Raw genomic sequence first — 24,553 nt, 5'->3', positions numbered from 1 at the left:
AGTGAGGTTACAAAGGGGAGATTGGAATGCCGAAGATTATTCTGGCCTTTGCTTTACGGGTAGAAATGAGAAGGTGGAATGATGTGCTAACACCGTGCTGTGCTGTTGCTTATATACCCTTTGGTTTGGAAATGGAATTGGGGATGAGAGTTGTGGAAGACGGGATGAGAGTGAAGTGTGAATGCAGGTACGAGGTACGGAGGGAATAATTGAATATAGACTCCGGAAGGGAAACTTCTTACATATTTTTGGGTGCATTTACTTGTGTGAATCCTTTTGTAACTACTTGAACGCTAGAACTCTCAGTATGGTGAATATATCGCTTCTGATGTGGTTCTGATGTGCTCCTAATTTTCGCCTTGCTATTATTCATTCTATCGAAGAGAGCGTTGTAAAAACACTGAACTCACTCCCGGTGAACCTTTGAATACATCTGCCCACCACTCGCTGACCACAAGCAGTACATTTCATGCAAATTGATACCTTTTCAAATACTGTATGAAATATCTTCATTTAGATGAGAGTTGGATTGGAACTTTTGTAATGTCGTTTGAACTGTTAAAGAAATCTAAAAATAGATAGTCTCGAACGTCCCTCATTAGTTGTCGATGATGTCGTGTCCTATCGGATAATTTATCGAGCTACCTTGAAGTCCCTGAAATCTTTCCATTGACAATTTTTAAGGGGAAGAGCTTCTCATCCAATTTGTTATTCACAGTACATATATTTCGTCCATTTTGAGGGCGGGCCATTCCTTTATTATTCGGCAGATGGTTTTGGCTTAAATCCATCAAGGTGTTTTGACAATCTGTTCCTTATAAAGTTGGAGCCGTTTGTTCGATTGAACGCGAACGCGTATAATACGATTTATTTACAGAGCAGACGAACATACCAGCAATATGGCTAGAGTCAATCGTTTTGGCTTCTTGGCCATTGCAATGGCTTTCCATCTGGTGTATATCTATTCAATCTTTGATATTTATTTTGTGAGTCCCATCGTATCTGGGATGCGCGAATTCGGGGTAGAGAGACCAGATGGAGTGGAAGCCCCAGCGAAGCGTTTGGTGCTTTTTGTAGGTGTGTTATTCCGTTTTCTTCTTTAGAAATTGTGTATGGATGCAATTGACTGATACTTTGAATCTGCAGGTGATGGTCTACGAGCCGATAAAGCTTTCCAATCGTTTCCAGAACCATACCCAAAATTAGAAGAAGATCTTGTCCCGCGGCCTCTTGCGCCATTCCTTCGCTCGCGGGTTCTTGGACATGGTACATTCGGTGTCTCTCATACTCGAGTTCCTACGGAATCCCGCCCAGGACATGTTGCGCTTATTGCGGGCATGTACGAAGATGTATCGGCAGTTGCTACTGGATGGAAACTCAACCCGGTGAACTTCGACAGCGTTTTCAATAGAAGTAGACATACTTGGTCATGGGGAAGTCCAGATATCTTGCCAATGTTCCAATTGGGCGCTGTGCCAGGTCGTGTTGATGCGTATACATATTCTGCTGAGGAGGAGGACTTTTCAAAGGCAGCTATACACTTGGATATCTGGGTATTCGATAGAGTCAAGGCTCTTTTTGCAGAAGCTGCTACGAATGCCACTTTGAACGCCGCATTAAGAAAAGACAAGAATGTGTTTTTTCTACATCTCCTTGGCTTGGATACTACAGGTCATGGTTTCCGCCCATACTCGAAAGAATATCTATATAACATCAAAGTTGTGGATGAAGGTATTAAAGAAGTAACAAAGGTCATCGAAGATTTCTATAAAGATGATAAGACCGCCTTTGTCTTTACAGCCGATCATGGAATGAGTGATTATGGAAGTCATGGCGATGGGCACCCAGACAACACACGCACTCCCCTGGTTGCATGGGGATCTGGAGTCGCGAAACCTATCGTGCAGGCCCATGGAATTGCACCAGGGCATGACGAGCTATCTTCAGATTGGGGTATGGACCACATTCATCGACATGATGTTTCACAAGCAGATGTTGCAGCTCTCATGGCATATTTGGCTGGTGTTAACTTCCCAGTGAATTCTGTTGGAGAATTGCCCCTATCGTATCTAGCAGCGGATATTCCCGAAAAATCCGAAGCTTTCCTAGCTAATGCTAGAGGTATTCTTGACATGTACCGAATCAAAGAGGAGCACAAGAAAGCCACCGAGTTGAGATATCGACCATTTGAGGGTCTCGGAGACCAGAACCATACGGCCGAGCATCGATTAGCTGATATCAGAAATCTGATCGATCGAGGACAACATGAAGAAGCAATTCGCGAGACTGCAGAACTTGTGAGACTTGGTTTGGCTGGTCTGAGATATCTTCAGACATACGATTGGCTCTTTTTGAGAGCTCTCATTACGATGGGTTATTTAGGGTGGATCACATTTGCTCTCACTACCGTCATTGATCTTCATGTTCTTCATGGTAAAGCTGAGACTTCTAGAACTTTAGCGGGCAGTCTTTTCTTCTCTTCAATTCTTGTTGCACTTTTCGCTTCCTTTATTGTTTCTGAATCACCTGCAACATATTACGCTTATGCTGTTTTCCCGGTGGCATTCTGGGAAGAAGTATATGCCCGCCGAAAAGCTCTAGCCGAGGGTGGCAAAGCACTATTTGGTCATGTCAAGTCACCCATTGCCTATATTGGAACATTCATCAAAACTGTCATTTTCCTAGGCGTTATAGAATCGCTCGTAAGTCAAGATATACATTCTACAATTGATCATTCAATAACATCTATAGGCATGGGGTTACACCCACAGAGAGATTTTCTCTGCCCTGTTCGTCGGGGCAACCTTCTGGCCAGCATTTTACGGCTTAGGATTCTTGAAAGAAAACAAAGCATTGACACTAACATGGGCTGTGTCCTGTCTGGGAATGAGCACCTTCACATTACTTCCTGCAATGAAAGTTGAAGATATAGATCTTATGTAGGTTATGAATTTCTAAAGCAATTAAGTTTCTAGCTAATCTTGTACATAGTTTGTATGGTGGTGCTTTGATGGTGGTCGTAGGTATCTTGTATCTTGCTTTTGAAAAGAAGCTACTCGCGAAATCCAAGATGACGGGAGATTCTATTGCGCCAGCTGGTAATCTTCTATCCCGCACACTTATTGGAGCACAGGTGAGAAACTCCATCCATCACCATATTTCATGAATTCTGACCTTTCAAATAGATCGGGTTGATTGTCCTATCAATGCTTGTTACGAGATCTACTGCAATGTCTTTACAGGCAAGAACGGGGCTTCCTCGAGGAAACCAAATAGTTGGTTGGTGCTTAATTGGTAAGTTGACGAACACCTGGATGATATGAGGAAAGCTAACTTGAATAAAGTGGCGTCTCTTATAATGCCCTTTTTGCACCGTCTACAGCCGAACAACCATTATCTACACCGACTGATGATTGTATTTCTCACATTTGCACCACTCTTCGTAATTCTTACCATCTCTTATGAAGGATTGTTCTACATGGCATTTTCGGCCACTCTCATCACCTGGGTTCTATTGGAACACGGCGTCCACAAATACACTTCAAGTAAAACAACAAAAGTCAAGGCAAATGGTGCTCAGGTTCCAAAAGTCCCTACTTCATTATCCTCTTCTCCATTCCGCTCTCTCACGTTGACTGACGCACGGATATCTCTATTTTTCCTCATACTTTTACAGTCGGCATTCTTCAGCACAGGAAACATGGCATCTGTCTCGTCTTTCAGTCTGGAAAGTGTAAATCGTCTAATCCCAGTCTTTGATCCTTTCTCCCAAGGAGCTTTGTTGATTGTGAAGCTTATGATTCCATTTGCATTAATCTCAGCGAACTTGGGCATCCTGAACAAGAGACTAGGCGTCGCGCCCTCAGCCTTGTTTATGGTGGTAATAGCTATCAGCGATTTCTTGACCTTGCATTTCTTCTGGGTGGTTAAGGATGAAGGGTCATGGTTGGAGATTGGGTCGACGATTAGTCATTTTATTATTGCAAGCTTGCTTTGTCTTTTCGTGGCTAGTTTGGAGGGGGTTAGTGAGCTGTTTATTGCGGGGGTGGAGGTAGAGGATCATTCGGGTCAGATTGAGAAGGAGCGGGAGCTTGGGGGAATGGTTAGGGATGTGAAAGGGGAGAAGGAGGGGAGTGTCAATGGGATGGGTAAGACTGGCGTGAATGGGAATGGAATTGGAAATGGAAAAGACAAAAGTACTTAAATGTGGGTAAAGATATGAATAAAGAGGGAAAATGCATGTATATATTTTAATGATTATAACAGCACCATGATGTATTTGGATGAGAATCACGAGAGGATGTAGATGAAAGTGTCGTGGATGAACAATGGTGAATTAAAACCCAATATCACATGGAGTTATCCAAGGACGTACCGAGGCTCTTCTCTAGCTGATGATCCTACATTTCACCGGAGACTAATAAGCTCAAGCTTACACATATCGTATTGTATTGGTGAATACTGGGGTGGAACAATAGCACGGGTACTACCTGGGGTGCATATGCCACATGAGGAATTGCGGGGTGATGGGGTGTGTGGACGGGGTGAGGGGATGGATGGAGGATGTGTTCCGGGAAGTATTCGTCGGGACGGTAGGTAGGGAAGTGATGGATGTATGGGGCGGGTTTGGAGTTTAGTGCGTGGTGGGTTGGATGGAGTGGGAAGTGGGAAGTGGTGAAGTGTGAAGTGGAAGGATGAATGAAGTACCTATGGGAGTTGTTATTGGTTTAATAGGGGAAGCGAAACTAATTAGCTAGAGGGGAGGGGTGGTGGGTAATGATTTGGGGTTTGTGGGGAGGATGGGTGTTGATGTTAGTTGGATGGATACTTGAAGCGGTGTTGGGATTGGGAATTGGTATTGGAATCGCATAAAAGATCACATTGGATGATTCAGATTCAGATCGATATTGATGTTGAATGTTTTGTAGTAAATAATAGATATCATAGTACTTGGTAATAATAGCAGCAAAAGGATAGAAGTAAAAGTATTGCTTATCGAAATTGAGATGAGGTGTATTGTGATACAGTGAAATCCCTAGACGAGAAAAGGGAGTTTCTCTGTGCGGCTAATATACCTAGTAATAAGTAGTCATAATAAGTAATATACCATTTCATCATCATGTATCGAATATTCCATAGGGCTTCGAGGTCGAGCGTTTTCACTCTATCTACCGGTACTAGGTATCTACTATCTATGGTACTATCAACGATGATGTGCGTAGAATGAGTGGAGCAAAGAAGTGTCGCGTGTTTTCTTTTTTCACATCGAGTCCGAGGAACCTTATTTGAAATACCTAGTAGGTCTACGGGTACTCTGTAGGCTAATCATTATCAGTATTGTATCCAACCAGCCTTGAGGAGAGAGTGGTGGCTGGCTAATTATGCTTTGGATGGATGGATGGATGGATGGATGGATGGATGGATGTATGACATGTGCAACCTACAACACAATATGATCGTGTTATGGATGTTTGATGATTATATATCAGAAGAATATATCGCGCTGACATTAACCAAGACCACATACGAATTCAATGTATTTAATTCCAATACATTGAGACGTACACCCGATTTGAGAATTCATTGTTGTCACACGCAATCGAATCGAACGAATCCCATTGAATTTCATTTCATTTGATTTCATTTGATTTCATTTCATTTCATTTCATTTCATTTCACCGCGCAAACGGAAGACGGAAAACGGATGGGAAAGGGAGATCCATCCTTTTTTTCGCAGATCATGGTTCGTACCTTAAAATCGATTCCACTGGGCAATTTCACCCCACATGACCAACCATGACCTTCTTCTTGTAGGCACTTTGACACTTTTGCAGTATCCTCTCTTGACCCTCTTGACCCTCTTGACCCTCTCTCTACTCAAGTCCCGAAAATCTGTAAAAATAGCCTCCGTACCGAGAAGCCCAGATTTATCAATTCAATTCAATTCAATTCAATCCAATTTCACCATCATCCATCCTACTTACTTCCCACCCACACCACACGCACTCTTCTCCCCCAGCTATTCAATTCAATCCGATCCGCCGACAATACCATTAGGGAAATTAATATACAATTATTAATTCGCATGACCAAAGAGTATTAGGAATTACCGGCTACTATGGCCTCAAACGAAATGTCCGCAGATGGTTCAGGTGCCTCTAACCAATATTCTGCTCCAGCGCCCCAAATGAGTAGTCAAGCTCCTGCTGGTTCAAATGCTGCACCTAGCTCGCAGCTTCCGGGACATGCTTCATTTAGAAGGTATGATGGAATGTATTCTCCGATCCCACGAATGCGCTGACAATTTGGGGATGAAGACAACGAGCTTCACGAGCTTGCCAAGTATGTAAATATCGTTCCATTTCTTATCCATCCAATTTGATGCCTCGGTCCGAGGACCAGATTGTGATTGTGATTGTGGAGGAATCGAATATGAACAAACATTTGCTAACAACAATTCCTAGACTTGCCACGCTCGAAAGGTAATGTTACGCAAAATTATTGCGCCGTCGCATGGTCGTGCAGCTTCGAGTATATATTAATGCGTCGATAGGTACGATGTGATGCTGCGAGTCTGGGGGTGCCTTGCACAAATTGCGTCGCCTTCTCCATAGAATGCAAGATCCCAACGCCGAAACGCAAGAAGACAAGTAGCAAAAACAAAGATTCTGATAGGTATAAATTACCTCGGGTCTCTGAAGGGCTTGCAGCTGACGAGGGTAGCGACCGAGGAGAAACCATTGACGAACGATCACCTCAGAACAATGACTCCCCAAGTACCCAAACTCCCAGGACCTCGATCGGCTATAACACGCAAGATGGAACACCTGCGACTTCTCTCACTGAAGCTCAGGCTCGTCAGCGGGACAGTGACGCAACTACCTACGCTCAATTCATGAAGCCTAAATTTACCAGAGCGCCCATAAAGGAGGCAGGAAGAGTAGCATATCTAGGAGAATCGTCGAATTTGACACTACTCGTACACGACCGACATGGCAACGCAGACGTTGTACATTATCCTTTGCCAGAGAATATTAGAGGATCGAGGGCGAGGCTGACGGAATTGGATAATGTGGAAATTGATATCCTACATCAACGGGGAGCATTTTTACTCCCTCCTAGGTCCCTTTGTGATGAACTGGTAGATGCATATTTCAAATGGGTTGCCCCAATTGTGCCTGTAATCAATCGGAACAGATTCATGAGGCAATATCGCGATGCGAAAAATCCTCCTTCGCTTTTATTACTACAGGCTATCCTCCTGGCTGGATCCAGGGTCTGTACAAATCCCCAATTAATGGATGCTAATGGATCGACGACTCCCGCTGCCTTGACATTTTACAAGCGTGCGAAAGCACTTTACGACGCGAACTATGAAGATGATAGGGTTACAATTGTACAAGCTTTGGTCTTGATGGGATGGTATTGGGAGGGACCAGAAGATGTAACGAAGAACGTATTTTATTGGAGCAGGGTTGCGACGATTGTAGCACAAGGTTCAGGTATGCATAGGAGTGTTGAAGGTTCTGCGCTTAGCAAAGCCGACAAGAGGCTCTGGAAGCGAATCTGGTGGACGCTGTTTACCCGTGACCGATCGGTTGCCGTTGCTCTTGGCCGTCCTGTGCATATAAATACCGATGACTCCGATGTGGAGATGGTTAGTGAGGATGATTTTGTCGAAGATGAGACCGATCACCCCGCCGAATTCATCCAGGATCCTGTGCATGTCCAATTTTTCCTTCAATATGTTAAGCTTTGCGAAATTATGGGATTGGTTCTCTCACAGCAGTATAGCGTAGCTTCAAAGGCTCGACGGCAAAATGCGATTGACCTCACCCACAGTGATATGGCATTGGCAGATTGGCTATCTCATTGTCCTAAGGAGGTATATTGGGAGATGCCTCGACATCAATTTTGGGCAGCCTTGCTACATTCCAATTACTATACAACACTCTGCTTGTTACATAGAGCGCATATGCCACCCGCTACTACACAAAGAGGTAATTATGAGGAAAATGTGTATCCATCTCGAACTATCGCATTTCAAGCTGCAGGAATGATTACGTCTATCATCGAGAACTTATCGGCACATGATGAGCTACGATACTGTCCAGCATTTATCGTGTACAGTTTATTCTCTGCATTGATTATGCATGTTTATCAGATGCGATCCTCAGTGCCATCCATCGTTGCAGCTACCCAAGAGCGAATGCGAGTTTGTATGAATGGTTTGAAGGATGTCTCAAGAGTTTGGCTCGTGGCTAAGATGGTCTACACACTGTTTGAGTCCATCTTGGGAAATAAGGTTCTTGAGGAACGTCTTCAGAAAGCTGCTGGAAAACGACATAAACGTATGGTACAGAGCATCAGCGAGGGCCTTAATCAAGCTAAGAATGAGTCACAAAAGAGAAAATATGACGATATGTCACTAGATTTCGCTGTGGGCAGTGGACCCGCGCCACAAGAATCGTACGAGAGGTCCAGACCGCAAACACCAAGTCAAGGCTATAATTCATCATCGATGCCTGCACCACCACCTATTACATCACCAAATCAGCGTCAGAATCGAGATACGTTTATGGGAGGTTCTAATTCTCGTCCTCACACACGTCCGCCCACACCTTTCAACCCCTCATACTCGGTCCCGGCTACGCCCCCGGATCTCTATCTTGTTACTAGAAACTCCCCAAACATATCACAATCTCTCTGGGAGAACTTTCAACCAGATCAGTTGTTCCCTGAAGGTGGTCCTAGTTTGAATAACATTCAATTCTCCCCACCAAGTCATCCCAACCTTGACCCAAATCTCATGCCTCATTTAGGTGCACCTCAGCCCCCAATCCCAAATCAAAATCAATCAAATCAATTGCCTCAACGCATGCAACGAGGCCAACCTGGAATGAGTGGTAGTCCAATTCAAGGTGGTGGAATGCTTCCAACTGGAGTTACTCCTAATTATAGTATGGGCCAAGGTATGTGGCAGCAAGGCTTTGAGCAGCCAATGCATGAGCCTCAAGGCCAAAGTCCTAGTGACACCTGGAGTAATAGTTCTGCACAAGCTGTTCCTACAACTTTAAATGTTGAAGATTGGTAAGTCTACTATACTAAACCGTGCAAGTCTGGGTTAGCGTACTGACATGGTGATATGTAGGTTTCAATTTTTCGGAATTAATGGGGATTTGACTGGTATGAATGGCGATGTCCCACTCGCTTGATTGTTCTGGAAAGGATCTGGAAAAGGAAAAGGAAAAGGAAAAGGAAACCGGCCGGTTGCTACTTGTGAGCAAAGACTTGCTTGACGTGGTTCTCGATGAGCTATTTCCTCGAGTACTTAAAAAATAGTCATGGAGCGTGTAGGTGTAGCTCATGCCGCTGTATTATAAGCCTCTTGGACCCACCTAATGGATAGGAAATGAAACTTATCGAAGTAAATGTCTCAGAAACACATTATTTTGATACTTGTAAAACACAAAAATCAAACATTACTAGCAAACAATCAAAATACAAGAAATTACAACCCAATCTCGGGAAACTCTTTGTGGTGGGTATTGTGTCTTAAATGCGGATTCCCACGTGCCCTGAGTTTCGATACATAATACACTATAAATGCTACTACGGATGACGAACACGGTAGCCCAAACTTAGTAGTATAATCTGGAACGTCCGTTCCCCGCGACTATTATCCCCAAGGAAGCCAAGTGTACTTCATAACTGACACGAGTAATTTCCACTACAATTCGGGGCCTAGTAATTGAGTGATCGAATGATCGCAAATAAATATAATCAAAAACGACGAATGCTCTCATGAACGCAAGTGTCCAGTGCGGACGGCCCGCGAAACAACCATGTCACAATCGTCACGAACAGCCGCGATAACCTCGAAGCAATCGCGATTATATAGTGACCACGAAACACGATTCAGCGATTCCAGTGCAGCAACCTCCTCTACAATACGACCGAGAAATAGAAGACTGATTAGTACGGAACAAGAATTGGTGAGCACAACAAGCAGTAGGGGGAGCAGTCCTGGTGGAAGTGCCAGAGGAGTAAGCCCAATCCCTTCAAGGCATCCTTCAAGGAGGGTGGGCGATAATGGCGCTCAATCTGCCGAAAGTGCTTTAGGAACATCTGCGGTAGGGAGAGGAGATCAGAAAATTGGACCAGGGAATGCTGGAGCATGGGGTAGTGGGTGGTCGAATTCTTGGAGTACATTACAAGGACTTGCGAGTTCGGTGCTAGGTGATTTGGGGGATTTAGTAATAGATGAGGGTGAAGGTAGTGCCAGGAAGACAGTCAGTTTGGATAGACCCAAAGCTAGAAGGAAAGATAGCTCGGTGAAGAAGTTGTTTGAACTACCTCAGGGTGCATGGGGACCCGCAGAACAAAAGAAGAGGGATGAAGCTGTTATTGGCTCGGGGAGTCAATCGGAAAGAGATGCAGCTTTACGGACACAAAGAATGACGAGACTTCTCGAAAACCACACGGATCTAATTGGGGCGATTGATACGAATGGAAATTACAAACGGAGAACGTCCATGGATGAGGCTACAACTAGAACACAGGATGACGAGGGTGATGCGCTGGTCTATATTCACCATGTGCAAAAAGAGGATACGCTTGCGGGAGTTATATTACGATATAATTGTCAACCTATGGTATTTCGAAAAGCCAATAGATTTTGGCCAAATGACTCTATACAAACTCGACAAGTGGTTGTGCTACCAGTAGATGCTTGTGCAATCAAAGGACGTCCTTGTGACCCATCTCAGGTTCTGAGCCAAGGGGTTGATTTACTTGCTCCAACGCCGAGTTTAGAGGATGCCCCGGAAGTATGGCCACCCAGATCAGAGACACCGACAGAACAACCGGAGGAAAATCCATGGGAACATGTACGATGGGTTCTCCTTGATTCATCTCCAAATTCTAAACCGGTCGAGATTGCACGTATGCCTAGAAGAACCCTGGGGTATTTTCCACCACGGCGAAGAAAGAGTCAGGCTACTAATTCTATCGCATCCACCCCTCGTGGTTCTTATGATCTTCCGCGCGGGCCTTCAGGCGAACATGTTAGTAGCCCTGCAAGCACAACTTCTCGAAGACCGAGTAATCTAGGACCTCGACCTTCTCAATCTACTGGCGGAAGCTATTTCCCTCAAATTGGTTCAGCTAATCGGTCTCGTCGAGAAAGTGTAGGCGAAGCCGCGGATCGACTGGGATGGCTTCGGGGGCCTGGTGGCGTAGGAACGTTGGGGAAGAGCGTCACGACTCCTGGGCCTGGACAGGATCCTCTAAATACATGGGCGAGAAAACATATACCCGGAATTACTATCGATTCTCTACCTTCTTCCTCAATTCTTGAATCTGAAATTCCTTTTGGATTCAGAGATGAACTTGCAAGTATTGCCGAGGGTTCATATAGTCCTGCGAGCGGATCGGTTACGCCTAGTAATTTTGGAGGCTCTGGAATTGGTCTGGAAAACGCCGCAGCGGCGATTGAAGGATGGGTTAGAAGATTAGCTGTTAAAAATCCGGGGACACCAAATGGAGGCGGTACATCGACGGATGGGCCTGGTGATCTTATAGAATTGTTAGATGGGACTGGGAGTGATGACGGTAGGGGTTTTGAGCTTTCGCCGGGTAAATTGAGGAATAGTTCATTAAATAGAAGCGGGACTTCTGGGAGAGAAGATTTAGAGGGGGCAGTGAGGGGAAGAGGTGTTAAGGGGGGAAAGAAGGATTAAATTTGTTGCTGTATGGAAATATTGAATTGAGTTGAGTTGTGTTTTTGGGGACCGGCAAACAAGCAGGCAGGCAGGCATTGTCAAGCGTATCTCCGAAGAGGGATTGCATGGTTAAACACTATATAGAAGTGAGGGCGCATTGGGGAAGGCGTTTTTCGTTGTTGTTGTTGTTGTTGTTGTTGTTTTTTTATAGTTGAATGGGAAATGGGAAATGGGAAATGTTGAATCTTCTGAAACTTTGAATTTTGAATCTCTTGACTTTTTTTTAGGGGCTCTTTTCTTTTTCTTTTCTTTTCTGGTGTGTTGGGGATGGAAATGGGAATGCTAGATGCTGAATATGTATTTGTGCTTGTGTTTGTATTTGTGTTTGTGTTTATGTTTGTGTTCCTCTTTGAATTTGTGCGTGCAATTGAGCAGGGGAGGGGTAGATGAAGAGGAGATGAATCCATAGGAGGGGTTATTGTGGAAGGGGGTTTCGAGAGCTAGAAGGGGGTTGTGAGATGTGGTTGTGACATCGGTAGAGTACAAGGAGCTGGTTTATGGAATATGGAGTATGCAGTACGCAAGACGCAAGACGTAGTACGCAAGATGTAGTAGATAGATGTAGTAGATAGATGGTTGGGAATCGAGTAAAGAAAATTAATGTTTGTTGCATGGTGAGGGGAGGTGTTGAGGGGTTTTAAGTAAGTTGTTGTTTTGTGAATTATGGGAGGGGGGGAGAAGGGAGGGAGACGGGCTAAAGATGGGCGGGCTAAAGATGGGCAGGCTACTTATGTTTATATCGGATATCGGGTTCACCTCAGCACGTATTATATTCAAGATGTATTCAAGATGTATTTCAAATATCTCTGGCAGTTCAGAGGGAGTAGATTTTTGAGGATTTCGAGGATTTTGAGGATTGTGAGAATTTTGAAGTGAAGTATAGGGTTGTGCATTGAGTGAAGATTAAGTATCTAGGTAGTTGGAGATTGGAGATTGGAGATTGGAGAGAGAGAGAGAGAGAGAGGTCTTTGTGCAGCAGTTTCAGCTTCAGCTTCTCGGGCTAGGTAGTCAGTCACTTTCTTATTTTGTTCTTGTTCTTGTTCTTGTTCTTGGGTTATATTAGGTAGGTAGGTAGGTAATGAAGCTGGAATGGTTGGGTGGAGTGGAGTGGAGTGAAGTGAAGATTCGGGAGGGCTCATCGAGTGGAGGAAATTTTGAGGAGGTGGGAGGTGTGAAGGCTGGTTCTGGTTCTGGTTCTGGAGTCGATGGGTACTAGGTAGGTAGGTAGGTATGTTTACTTGTTTGGGTTGGGTTGGTTTGGTTTGGGTTATTCATTTTTTGGGTATGGGATGGTAGATGGAGATGGGTGGATATTCTTTTTTTCGGGGGGAAAGGGGGGGGGGTGCGTCATGAGGGAGTTCTTTTTCTTTTTCTTTCTCGAGGTTTATATAGTGTGTGTGAGGTTCTGGTAATGGCGGAGTATCGATACGAAGGCAACCTATTCCAACAAAGTGCAGGAAACCAGTCGGATTTTGCTTGTTTGGTGTGTACCTATTGGTGATATCTGAGTTGATATGTTCAGATTTTTGAACCGATTGACGTGCGTGTGGGATCTTGGTCTTGAGGATTAAGATCTAAGCTGTTGTTATATACTGGTGTTTTATCTTATTATATGTTGTTGTTAAAGTTCTATTTACACTGTCGTTTACAAAGATCTCTGTGATGAAGAGTTAAGATGATTCCGCAGAGTTAGAGAAAAAGATACGGCATACTCTACTTGAGAAATTGAATTATGAAATTAAGTTGAGAAACTGTATATACCTATATACGTACTTTGTATTTTGTCGAAGAGTACATATATTGTATCCTGTACTCGACCACTCCGAGGGTTCGTCGGGATTGCGACGGTTAGACTGAGACTTGTACTTGCAGCATCTGTAAGTTGATGATAGGGTGGATGTTGGGCATTGAGAAGTCTTTTATAATCCCTCCTCTCCTCTTGCTGGTGGTACTTTCGAGTGAGGAGTATGAGTGAATGATGCACTGCGTTTATTTTTACTTACTTGTAGGTTATAGAGTAGAGAAGGGATAGGAGGGATAGGAGGTCCACGGGTATACCTATTCATGGCTTATTTATTATATTTGAGTGAGGTGAGGTGAATTCCATCTGAAGCTGCGTAGCTGTCAGGATGAATATTCAGTAGTAATTAGCTGAGATTATTTTGCTTATGAAAGAAGTATGGTATTTCCATGATGAAGAATTATTTCTTTATGAAAGAATTATAGCAAATTTGCCTTCTGAGATATTAAATGCTAGAAATCTTCACACGAAAACTCAGTTGGGTTGGTTGCTTCATTTCAGTTTCTCGTCTGGGAGATCTGATTAACTCTCAGTAATCAAATATATATACAGTCAATTTGGATCATACGGATACATACACACACGGTTTTCTCCCTGCAAGTCCAGTTTTGGAAGTCTACATAATTCTCATCTTAGGTAGTTTTCGAAATGCGGAATATTCTAGATGAGAGTACCATAGATATTTACTTTCTTTCATTCTTGATATCTCCTTCTGAACAGATGCTATCTCTGCATCAATATTACTTGTAGACCCAATCTGCGAGTTTATTCCACAACCCAGTTTGGGTGGTACATCCGCGTGTATGTATGCGAAAACTTGATGGACCCGATGAAGTTTCGTTGTATGCCTGATGGGTAGGTACGCACGTACGTATACGTTTTCGCAGAGCATAGCAGTCATAATAGTTTATTTGATTAGATATCTGGGGTAATATCCAAGCTAGAAAATATACAACAACTGATAGATAGTGTACCGACTATACCCCCGGGGTATCCAATCAGATATATAACAACGCAACAAGAGCTCCTCTTTTGTTCAATCACTAACATTCGAACAGTTTAGCGAATATACACTAATGACAATAAACCACATTGATGGGGGTTATTAAGTTTTATTGCATATCTACAAATTCACGTACTTGTTACTCGACCCGACGATCTACTCAGGTTCGGGTTTGGGCTGTGAGTGGATCGGCTAGCGAGTGCTATGTATTGATGGAGTGTACATATTTAAGCGAGTAATATCATGTATCGGATGGAGTAGAGGTGCAACGAAATTAATGAAAGACGCTAGTGGATATTTGTCTGGAGGTGTTTGGATGAATATGGTACGCTTTAGCTGCTTTAGATGGGATATTGGGAAATACTGATTGCCTGTTTTGGTTTTCACTATATACTTGTTGATCGGGATATACAGTACATTAATGTACTTGAGAATTGTAACAAATAGTATGTATGTATTTGTGTATGTATGTTTATTCAATCTCAAAGCTCGAATAACAACTTTACCAGGTTCTCAATTTAACTCGCTCCGCTATGCTAACCAACAGACCAAAAAAGAATGCTACCAACCCCACCTCTATTTTATGCATGTAAATCAATTTGATACAACCACCCATTTATGTCTCGTTACTCCAACCTATAACACCCATCTCACACTGAATCTAGTCATCTGAAAATTCTACCGCCACACTCGTATCTAAATCACTTAATGTTCCTTCTCCTCCTATATCTCCCTCTTCACCTCCACCTTCTTCACTCTTCCCATCCAACTCCCTACACAATCGCCCTAATAACCCTTCCACTCTCCCCATACATTGCTCAAGTTTCTCTAACCTTCCCTTGGTATCCTCACCTGCCTCATCACTACTCCCCTCATTCAACAAATCTCTCAAATGTTTCGGTATGGTCATTCCCGCGAATGGAGCTACCGAATCTCTTCTAATTCTCTTAGCGCTATTAGCCGTATCTCTTCTCTTCATGTGTTCTCTCGGATTAACTGGTTGTTGTCCAGATTTCGAGTTTGACTTTTTCGACCCATTGAATTCTCGCGCAAAGTCATTTTCGAAAACATTCCGATCGCGTCGGACATCGTTGTCCGATTCTATTCCAATTTCATCCGCGATATCACTCGGAGGTTCGGCATCAAATACTGCTTGCAAGTCACCGTGAACGCTAAAGCCTCTGGAAAAATCCCAAAGTCGAGGACGATGTGGGAGGCGGGGTAGTTGTTCTGCTTCTTTTTGACGACGGGGGCCAGCCCACAACTGACGTCGTTCGAGATAGCCGATAAGGAGTAGAAGAGGAGCATTGAGAAAACGCACGGCTGCTACGTTGATCTTGTGGAACCAGCGAGGTGTTAGGACGAATTTTAGAGGCATGAGGACAAAGAGGGCAAGGATGTTGAAAGGAGGGAAATAGGCGAATAGGGAGTCTGATTTTACACCTTCAAGAGTAAGAACGGCGCGGCGAAATTGGATTTCTGCGGTAGCATTTGAAACGATGGTTGAAAAGGTTGTTGAAAGCATGGACACGAGGATGGTAAGGAAGAGAGTGTTACCAAGGAATGCGAAAGTGACCATGAGGATCGGACCGAGGAGCCAGTGGAATTGAGCAGATGTTGTGATGCCTGTGCCATCGAGTCCAAACCATATCCAGAGCATCCATTTAGAAACTGTTATTGGCTCATGGATACCATTTCCAAGCCAAATCATAGAGAGCAGGAATCCAGCAAAGCACCACACAGCAAGGATCGTGAGTACAGTGAAATCGCGCATCATAGCCCGGAGAGAAATGAAAAGCATGTTTTCGGACATAAGATTGAACGCTAGACGTGGAACAAGGACAGGAGCTCCCAAGGCGAGTACATCTAGTGCTTGTTGGCCAGTGCCAACGTTATCAGTGTGCCAGCCTTTGAAGCGGAGCGCGAGATAAATTCCAAAGATCGCGGCGAAAGTAACATCGAGGAAGGACCACAGATTCTGGGTGTATACGTGCCATCCATGTTCAAGTATAGAGCAACTGGGATTGGTGTTAATAAAGACTGCAAAATTTCAGTGGGTTGTTCCAAAGGACTTACAATTGATCTAAAGACCAGCCCGATGTATAGATAATGAATAACAATTCCATCCCACCGAAAGTAGATGGATCGCGATCTGCCATGACATACAAATAGAAAACCAACAGTAGCAGAAAGTGGCAAACTTCCAAATAGTTCCTCGTACGAGGAACTATAAGTCTATATTGATTGAACAATGGCGCCTCTCTTGGATTGTACAATGAAATCGGTTTATTCTTGTAGTGATCAGGTAGAATATCCATGAACGCCGTTGGAGTGTATATGACCCTACCCTCGTATATTGCGCTTATCACTTTTTGGCAAGCAGACGAACTGAGGAAAGCCTTGCTTTGAGAAATAATGGCAATTTCTAAGGCTGGTAATCTTCGATTGGCGCCTGTACGGGACTTGGCAGCCCAACCAAAGTCGCTGCTTTCTTGGATGACATTGTTTGGAGCACCTTGAAATGGATCGAAACCTCCGACGAGAATGCGAGACAGAAGAAGTAACCCTTCCGAGCCGGTATGATCCTCGTGGAAACGGCGCAGAACTCGATTGGCGACTATCTCGCATAAATGTGCACGTGTGGTGCAAATGCTCTGTTGATGAGGTAGAGCCAATTGTTCACGTTGGAACTGTGTTTTGTTGACGAGAAGACAATAGACTTGGACTTTATCAGTATCTGGAAGCAGGATTTGATCTGGAAGAAACACAATGACTTTATGGAGTGCTCATGGTAGGAACACGTGTGATCTTTGAGAACTACTCAAAAACACCGCCCATATTTACCATCTCCTCATCAAACAATTTCCAAATGTCCTTCTTTTGGTTGTTGTTCTAATCACTTGGAAAAGTACAGATATTTATTCCCCCAACCTTCAAAGTGAAATAATAAGAATAAGAATAAGTATAAGAAAACAGTAACATACCAACCGACAAATCATCCAAATCATACAGCTTATCTACCAATGGCCTCACAACCGATACATTCAATCTCGGATCCCTCAATTGTTCCAAACTATATGGATCATCTATCTTTCCCGTTAGTCTAAGTCTCACTCTCCTATCTCACCGTTTGTTAAAACTCACCAATCGCCGAGATAATATCTCTCCTTATCCTAACAATCTATCAGTATCATTCTCCGGCTAAAATAAATATGAATCAGGAAACAAACCGATGAATCGTCTTGTAAACCGGCAAATCCCCAAATTCATCTTGGGGATAACATATATCTCCTATGGCATGAGGGTGATAACACGCATGGCCATCATGTCTCCCTATAACCATACTCCTATGCCCATCTCCACTCCTCACATCCGCATCTCCCTCAATATCCTCCTCCGGATCTGGTGTCAACAACTGTGTCGTCTCCGTACTGATAAATCTCTCATTCTCATTCTCACGTGAATTTCCACGATAATTTCTAGGAAGCGTCGCAGTTCTAGGAGAAATAGGAGAGGTAGAAGGAGAAGAAGATGCTTGACCCATTATCCTTTCATCAGACCATGCCCAGACTTTGGGACGAGGAATATGGTAAGGAGTGTAGGTACCGGGGAGTATTTATTGATAATACAAATTCTTGGAATTCCAGGATCCAGCGCTGTTTAATTGATTTTATAGCATGACGCAAGGTGTGTGAGGTAAAGATAAGGAGGTGGCTCAGGGTAGATTGACTAGATGTTGAATGGTAAGAGGTACGATAAGGATTGCAGGCTTTAAGCGGCGAGGATAAGATGAGCGAATTAAATGAATGAATTGAAAGTTTGCTTTTTCTTGGATGCATCGACACCGACGCTGTGGTATTTTACTCGTGCTATATAAACCACTTTGTGGGGTGCGTCAGAGATAGCGCGGAATAGATTTGTTATGTGTAATAGATTTGAAGAAATATTCATGAATCGCCGTTAACATGTTTATTGTTCGGTGATAGTTGAATTGACGATATTAAAATGATAAATTCGCTGTAGAGAGTATGTAGGTAAAATCTATTCCTTTGTTGCATTCATCCCCCAATCCTATCTCATCTCATCTCTACAAACCAAAACTCAAAGATGTCCACCTCCTCGAACTCTCAAACACGCTACAAGCTTGTCTATCGCGTCCTCCCATCTCACCTCTCCGCGACAAAAGATGCCATATTCGCTGTAGGTGGTGGAGTGTACGCCGATGGAAAATACATCAAAGTCTGTTTTGAAATCCCAGGTTTAGGGCAATTTTTACCAGTAGCAGAGAAGGGAGCTGTGCCTCACACAGGGAAAGTAGGAGTGTTAGAACGAACGGAGGAGGTTTTGGTGCATATTTTGTGCACCGGGGAGGAAGTTACAAGGAAAGCGGTTGAGGCATTGAAGAGGTGAGTTTCATGTTTAGTTGTTCATTTAAAGGAGACGTGGAATTCAAGAAGAAGCGAAGAAGGGGATGGCGAGAGTTTTTTAGCAGAAGACGGGGCTAATTCTAGAGAACAGAACACACCCGTACGAAGAAGTCAGTTATGAGGTTTATAAACTAGAGGATTTTTGAAGTTTTCGAATCATATCACGGGCTAGACAGTAATCAATCTCTTATCCAATCCAAATCTCAAATCGATTTGTAGAGTCTCTTGTGAGGTAAATACAAGCCATCACAAAAAACATCACAAAAGCATGTGACGAACATTTCTTATAGTACATATTCATACTTAGATGTTTAATTGTGAAACATTGAAATAAATGATAGTCATCGCACCGCCGAAATGCAGTGTCTGATTCTCTGCCGCAAAATATTAAACCATCATTCCACTCATTACCTGAAATTCCTGTCTCCCCTCCAATTGGGCTCCTTTCCTCGCCTCGGCGTCCGCTTCCCCATTCCACTCCCTCGGAATCTTCCAAAATGCCACGCTGGTCCCATGAGGAGGTCCCGAGAACCCCACAGGTCGAGCCGCTTTCTTGATATAATATATCAATCGCTTCCACAAATCCTGATTCATGATCGCACTTCCCGTGCTGGTACGCCAGCCCCGCTGAATCCAACGATTGATTCGCTCAGTGGCGCCAAGAACCACATATTCAGAGTCGGTAGCGATGATGAGACGGGTCCAGGCCCCATAGCTATCACCTTGCCAGATGCGATATTCGAGAGCAGCAACAACGGCTCGCAGTTCGGCGCGATTGCTGGTTTGGGGATGGGATTCACCGGTTGGTCCCAAGTTTTCGAGCCTGAAACCAAGTTTGTGATGAGGGGAGATGACGAAACCACAACCGGCGCGGGATCCCTCGAGGCCATTGGATAGACAGGAACCATCGGTGTATATTAGTATCTCGTGGGGATTAGTGCGGCGGATGAAACGGTGAGCGGGGTTGAAAAGCATATTAGGGGTGTCAGTGGGCAGGGGCGGGTAGAATCTTCTGATGATAGGCATGGGGTCCAATGCAAGGTTACGCTCGAGGGAGCCAGTGCGCTCTTCGGTTCTCGGGGGAGAGAGCAACGTGAAAGCACTGCGTGGATCGAATACCTGATATTCAGGAGGGCCAGAAGCCGCCGAGCCCTCATTTCCCTCTGGCATGATAGCACTAAGAATTCACTTGGGATGTAGACTGTGTTTGGTAAATGGGAGGATATTGCCGGCTTTTAAAAAAATTAAATGAAAGGACCACACCACAGTTTAGTTTCAGAAATTTATGTGATCAATTCATGATTTAAATGTGAGATGAAGAAGTTTGTGTTTTGCGTGTTTGTCCATGTGCACGTGTTGCAGCAGAATAGACGGGAGCACGCTTTACTGCCGGTGCTTCCATTGTTCAGCAGCTTTTTCCCAGCTCAATCACTACAGTATCCAGATGACTTTTTGAACTCATGGCATGTAAATGAATTGGCAAGTTTGTGCATGAGAGATGAAGCAAGGTTGAAGGGATGAGAAAAATTGTAAAACAGAAAGGAAAGGATAATTAACAATTGGTAACAAAAGATGGACTCTTGTAAGAACTATCTTGCATTCCTTTAGTCGATGACAAAGGTTACTCCCCGAAATTACTCCTTCTGGTGTGGTGCACAAGGTACGTACTTTTAAACAACATACACATAATAGTATCCCATGCAACACCTCGTACCTTTGTCGGTACATAGCCAAGCCAATAATTGAAACCCATCAATCCAAGAGACACATTTAATCAACAACCTCCCCAACTCTCCCTACAAAGCCTTCCAACCCAGCAACTCCCTTCTCTCCCCTCTCGCTTCCGGAATACAGTCCATGACCACCCCCGGGCATGACCAGAACCTGACTACCCAACTCTATCCATTCCCTAGATGTCAACAATTCAAAACTGACATCTGTAATGCCATCAGTGCCAAAAACAAATGGCTCATCTTTTGATTTCCCGTTGGAATCAGTTACATCACAACCGTCCAGTAATCCCAATCCAAAAACATCATCTGTGTCTTCTGCTTCCATATCTCTGGCAGGGAGATTTGGGGTTAATTTGAGAACCCGAGCTGAAGCGCGAACACTGGCTATGTATATTACTACTACTGTGCCCGGAGTGACGGAATTAATGTCGCCATCATCAAAGGATGCAGTGAAACCACTGGCAGCTTGAAGAGAATGATGAGTTTGAATCATATGTTTACTGGGTATCGCCATCACCATCCCTTTGCGGATTCGAGGAGCAGTTTGAGAAGAACGTTCTATAGGACTTTCTGAGTCTTCTTGAGTCGGTAAGTCTAGAACAATGCCGATGGTTCCGACTTGACCAGCTTCAATTGTGTGCACTGGAAGGCGAAGATTGCGAATGCTGACTATATGTGCATTGTGCCATTCGCCTTTAGTAACCGAAGCGGATGGCGTGTTTCTTAAAGCTATCCTAGAAAGTTCGGTTGCCGAGGGATGCGTGAGTGAGGTACCTAGACTGGTGGGCGAAGAACGGGGACCAGTCTGAGGGGAGTCATCATCGTCAGAATCTGCTGGGAAAGGGCCTACGACAATACTATCTCCGATTGATAGCCTACCAAACCTAAGATGACCGGCAACTACAGTTCCCGCATCAATACCATTACTATTACAGACTAAAGCATCATAGGAAGCTGGTACACCAAACACATCTTCAATGTGGAATAGAGATGAAGGTTGCTCTGGATTGAGTGCCATGCCAATATAATCGTGAGGGGTGGGTGGTGTAGGTATCGGCAAAGCTTGGAAAAGAGCATGAAGCTGACGAACACCGGTTCCCTTGACCGCACTTGTAAGGATAATAGGAACAATGGACCTGAGATCTGACATTGCCATCGTATTGATGACTTTTCTAACAGTATTAGTATCTTCAGGCAGTATGCTAGTTAGATCGGCATCAATGATATTTTTAGAATTATCTGGCGGAAGAATCGAAGGAGTTCTCCCTGTTGCTTTGATAGCAGATAGAAGTTTCGACAGTGTCTCGCTTAGACGAGGTCTTGAAGCCAGATCAAGCTTGGTGATTACAATAGCCAAAGGTTTATCCAATTTCAAACAAAGCTCAAGATGTGCTTTTGCAAGATCGGTTCCTGCTCCAACAGTGCCAAGAAGCTCTGTCGTTGAAGTACTTCCGGTACTGCTCGAACCAGTGTCATCTGCTGCGACACATAGAACAGTCCAATGGGGAGCCCAACCAACCAAGCCTCGAACTGTTGTCCTGCGATACCTTGGATGACCAGCAGAGTCAGAAACAAATAGAAGCCGGCCATCTTCTGCTGTAGCATGAATATCTGTCCAGGACGTTACATTGCCAGAAGCGTAATTTATGACCTGTGAGTCTTTATAGCCGATCAACTCCTGCGCCACAGAACTTGTAATCCCTGTAGCAATTTCGTGACGATGCTTCAATAGACTAAGTCTGCTTTTACCTCTACCATTATCAAGCGTTGTAGTTGACAAAGTACCTAGAAGACTTGATTTTCCAGATGTAGTGGGACCAGTAAGGGTGATACGCAGCTGTTCAGTTGTATCCTCATGTTGAAGAGCGGGGGCCTCGGTAACCTCACTAATGGTAGGCTGTGGAGTATGTTGACGAATGACAGGAGCTTCGTCGTAGCTTATTGACTGTGCTCGTTTCGAACTGAGATCTGGAGTTATGAGGGCTTCAGCGACCCACAATTTCTCTCGGTGCCGGAAATTTGTTGATATCGCTTGGTCTTCAGGGACCAGCCATGGCTTTTGTTTCTTGATTCGCTGCGAAATTTGAGACTTTGGGGGTTCATCTGTCTCTTGCCATTCACATTCCCCAACAACTACCTTTCGAACGATCTCAACATTACATCCGAGACTAGCTGCCATAGCCCGTAGGTTTGTCAAACTCTCGTCTAATTCATCACTCGTCAGACCGACAAATGTACCATCATCGGAAACACCTATTTCATACAGTGCTCCACGGCTTTCCTCAAGCCCAGCTAACAGTTTCCCGGGTCTTGAAGGGGGATCTAAGCTCGTTGCGCTGCCAGGCAATCTGTTGTACATCAAAATCAGCGCAAGTTAATACATAACCAGGTATACTTCATTGCATGTCTCAAATTTGATTATTTTAATCTGAGATTGGACCACATCGGCCTAACACAGAATCACCGCTATGGGGTAATGCACTCACTTCGGTAATACAAGATCACTTGTAGATGATGCATGATACGGAGACGACTGCTGTAGGCGCCACAGCAATTGAGTTGTGAGCTGCTCCAAACGTTTCTGTTTACTCTGATTGGATGGTGCCAATATGGGGCTCGCTTTCTCCTGATTAAGGGGTTGCTGTTTGTGCTGTTGAGAACCAGATATTATTGAGCCAGTGCTTGAAGTACTATACGTCCTCCTCGGTCGCAACAAAAGATGTAGTTTGTATTCTGTGGGACCTTCCTGTGGTTCTGCCTCCAATTTTGTGACTCCATAGTCCGAAATGTGAGTTGAGCCAGGGGAGCTGTTGAGAGATTTCGGATATGGCTGAGGTGAAGGTGGTTTAGGAGAATTTGTAGGAGTCAACAACCATGGTGATTCTACCCTTGGGGGTTCGGGCTCATATGTAAAAATCGATGCCATTTTCCGATATCAGTTCTAGTCGTTGCCACTGCTCAATTGTCCAGCACTCCGTTCAATATCCAAATGTCAATGTTGAAGGAATTATTGCCACCACTCCGAGTTGTCCAATTCTCACTCTCTCACTCAATAGTCTGCAACTTCTCCAAAGACTGCCGTCGCCGTATTGATATTTTCCCGATCACCAAGGAAGACTGTATAGTTATGTGGTGTTTGTGTATTCGAAAAGGGTGTAATAATCGTAAAACCATTTTGATGTTTGTGTGAATAGATAACTGGTATGCTCGATAGCTCCAGGAACTAGGGATCAACTGAAAGTTGGTTGGAAGAAGGGTTCGAACTGAAAGAACAGTTATGCAGACGGGTTAGAAGTCATCTTGATATAACTTCTTTTTGTATGGTAAAGTAAATTGTTTGTGTCATCATAGGATAGTGTAGGGTAGAGGAAGGGAATCCGAATGAAATAAATGTGCCTAGGTATTATCAGATAACAGTCATAATCTATCAGTCACACACCGTTTGGTCATTGGTTTGGTTTGGGTTTTGGCCTGGGGGAAATGCATTTAGTTTCACATCCAATTATTGGCTCTCACATCATTCCAATCATCTTCACTTGTTATAGATCTTAATTATAGCTTGGGTTAGCAAACTGCACTTACTGGGTTTATCACCTTAATTATGTGGCTAATGGGGCTCGGAGGTTCCACATAGGCTAAGCCCCACCAATCTTCAGGTATTGTGTTCACGGATTAACACCCTGAAACTCATTTGCATCTTCGACCCATATTCTCAAGACAACCCTTTGTTACAACTTCACAAACATTTAAGAATAAACTCAGATCCAGTTTAAATTAAATATTCCAACTCCTTTCTTTTTGTTCGA

The 24,553-nt window shown here is 44.0% G+C and overlaps 7 protein-coding genes across 7 annotated transcripts; 4 read left to right on the top strand and 3 right to left on the bottom strand.

Annotated features, from left to right (window-relative positions):
- Positions 1–899: 899 nt before the first annotated feature.
- On the top strand, positions 900–4,204 carry EAF02_012196 (uncharacterized protein; the record flags this gene model as incomplete). The annotated part of the gene is made up of 6 exons (XM_038908244.1): positions 900–1,077; positions 1,147–2,702; positions 2,752–2,939; positions 2,992–3,133; positions 3,186–3,294; positions 3,345–4,204. The coding sequence occupies 6 exons, from the start codon at positions 900–902 to the stop codon at positions 4,202–4,204; spliced, it is 3,033 nt and encodes a 1,010-aa protein (XP_038751983.1).
- Positions 4,205–5,608: 1,404 nt separating this feature from the next.
- EAF02_012195 (uncharacterized protein) lies at positions 5,609–9,516 on the top strand. The gene is made up of 6 exons (XM_038908243.1): positions 5,609–5,743; positions 5,815–6,261; positions 6,318–6,342; positions 6,465–6,482; positions 6,554–9,090; positions 9,152–9,516. The coding sequence occupies exons 2-6, from the start codon at positions 6,119–6,121 to the stop codon at positions 9,213–9,215; spliced, it is 2,787 nt and encodes a 928-aa protein (XP_038751982.1). The 5' UTR covers positions 5,609–5,743; positions 5,815–6,118; the 3' UTR covers positions 9,216–9,516.
- A 329-nt stretch (positions 9,517–9,845) lies between these two features.
- EAF02_012194 (uncharacterized protein) lies at positions 9,846–11,741 on the top strand (the record flags this gene model as incomplete). The annotated part of the gene is made up of 1 exon (XM_038908242.1): positions 9,846–11,741. One exon carries the CDS (start codon positions 9,846–9,848, stop codon positions 11,739–11,741), a length of 1,896 nt encoding a protein of 631 aa, XP_038751981.1.
- A 3,507-nt stretch (positions 11,742–15,248) lies between these two features.
- Positions 15,249–18,131, bottom strand: EAF02_012193 (uncharacterized protein; the record flags this gene model as incomplete). Its single annotated transcript, XM_038908241.1, has 5 exons — positions 15,249–16,605; positions 16,664–17,306; positions 17,572–17,673; positions 17,732–17,760; positions 17,818–18,131. 5 exons carry the CDS (start codon positions 18,129–18,131, stop codon positions 15,249–15,251), a joined length of 2,445 nt encoding a protein of 814 aa, XP_038751980.1.
- A 563-nt stretch (positions 18,132–18,694) lies between these two features.
- Positions 18,695–18,997, top strand: EAF02_012192 (uncharacterized protein; the record flags this gene model as incomplete). The annotated part of the gene is made up of 1 exon (XM_038908240.1): positions 18,695–18,997. The coding sequence occupies one exon, from the start codon at positions 18,695–18,697 to the stop codon at positions 18,995–18,997; it is 303 nt and encodes a 100-aa protein (XP_038751979.1).
- A 404-nt stretch (positions 18,998–19,401) lies between these two features.
- EAF02_012191 (uncharacterized protein) lies at positions 19,402–20,184 on the bottom strand (the record flags this gene model as incomplete). Its single annotated transcript, XM_038908239.1, has 1 exon — positions 19,402–20,184. One exon carries the CDS (start codon positions 20,182–20,184, stop codon positions 19,402–19,404), a length of 783 nt encoding a protein of 260 aa, XP_038751978.1.
- A 600-nt stretch (positions 20,185–20,784) lies between these two features.
- Positions 20,785–23,673, bottom strand: EAF02_012190 (uncharacterized protein; the record flags this gene model as incomplete). The annotated part of the gene is made up of 2 exons (XM_038908238.1): positions 20,785–23,095; positions 23,234–23,673. The coding sequence occupies 2 exons, from the start codon at positions 23,671–23,673 to the stop codon at positions 20,785–20,787; spliced, it is 2,751 nt and encodes a 916-aa protein (XP_038751977.1).
- Between the last annotated feature and the right edge of the window lie 880 nt (positions 23,674–24,553).

This window comes from Botrytis sinoallii (genome assembly GCF_014898435.1).
Source record: "Botrytis sinoallii strain Bc 23 chromosome Unknown BSIN_047, whole genome shotgun sequence".
Classification (NCBI taxonomy): Eukaryota; Fungi; Ascomycota; class Leotiomycetes; order Helotiales; family Sclerotiniaceae; genus Botrytis; species Botrytis sinoallii.
Note: the sequence above shows the minus strand (reverse complement) of the source record. Positions and strands in the feature narration are given on the sequence as shown.

Coding starts and splice junctions, on each gene's coding strand:
- EAF02_012195 (XM_038908243.1), top strand. CDS start 6,119: ATGGCCTCAAACGAAATGTCCGCAGATGGTTCAGGTGCCTCTAACCAA. Junction 6,262..6,317: donor GGACATGCTTCATTTAGAAG/GTATGATGGAAT, acceptor TTGGGGATGAAG/ACAACGAGCTTCACGAGCTT. Junction 9,091..9,151: donor ACTTTAAATGTTGAAGATTG/GTAAGTCTACTA, acceptor GGTGATATGTAG/GTTTCAATTTTTCGGAATTA.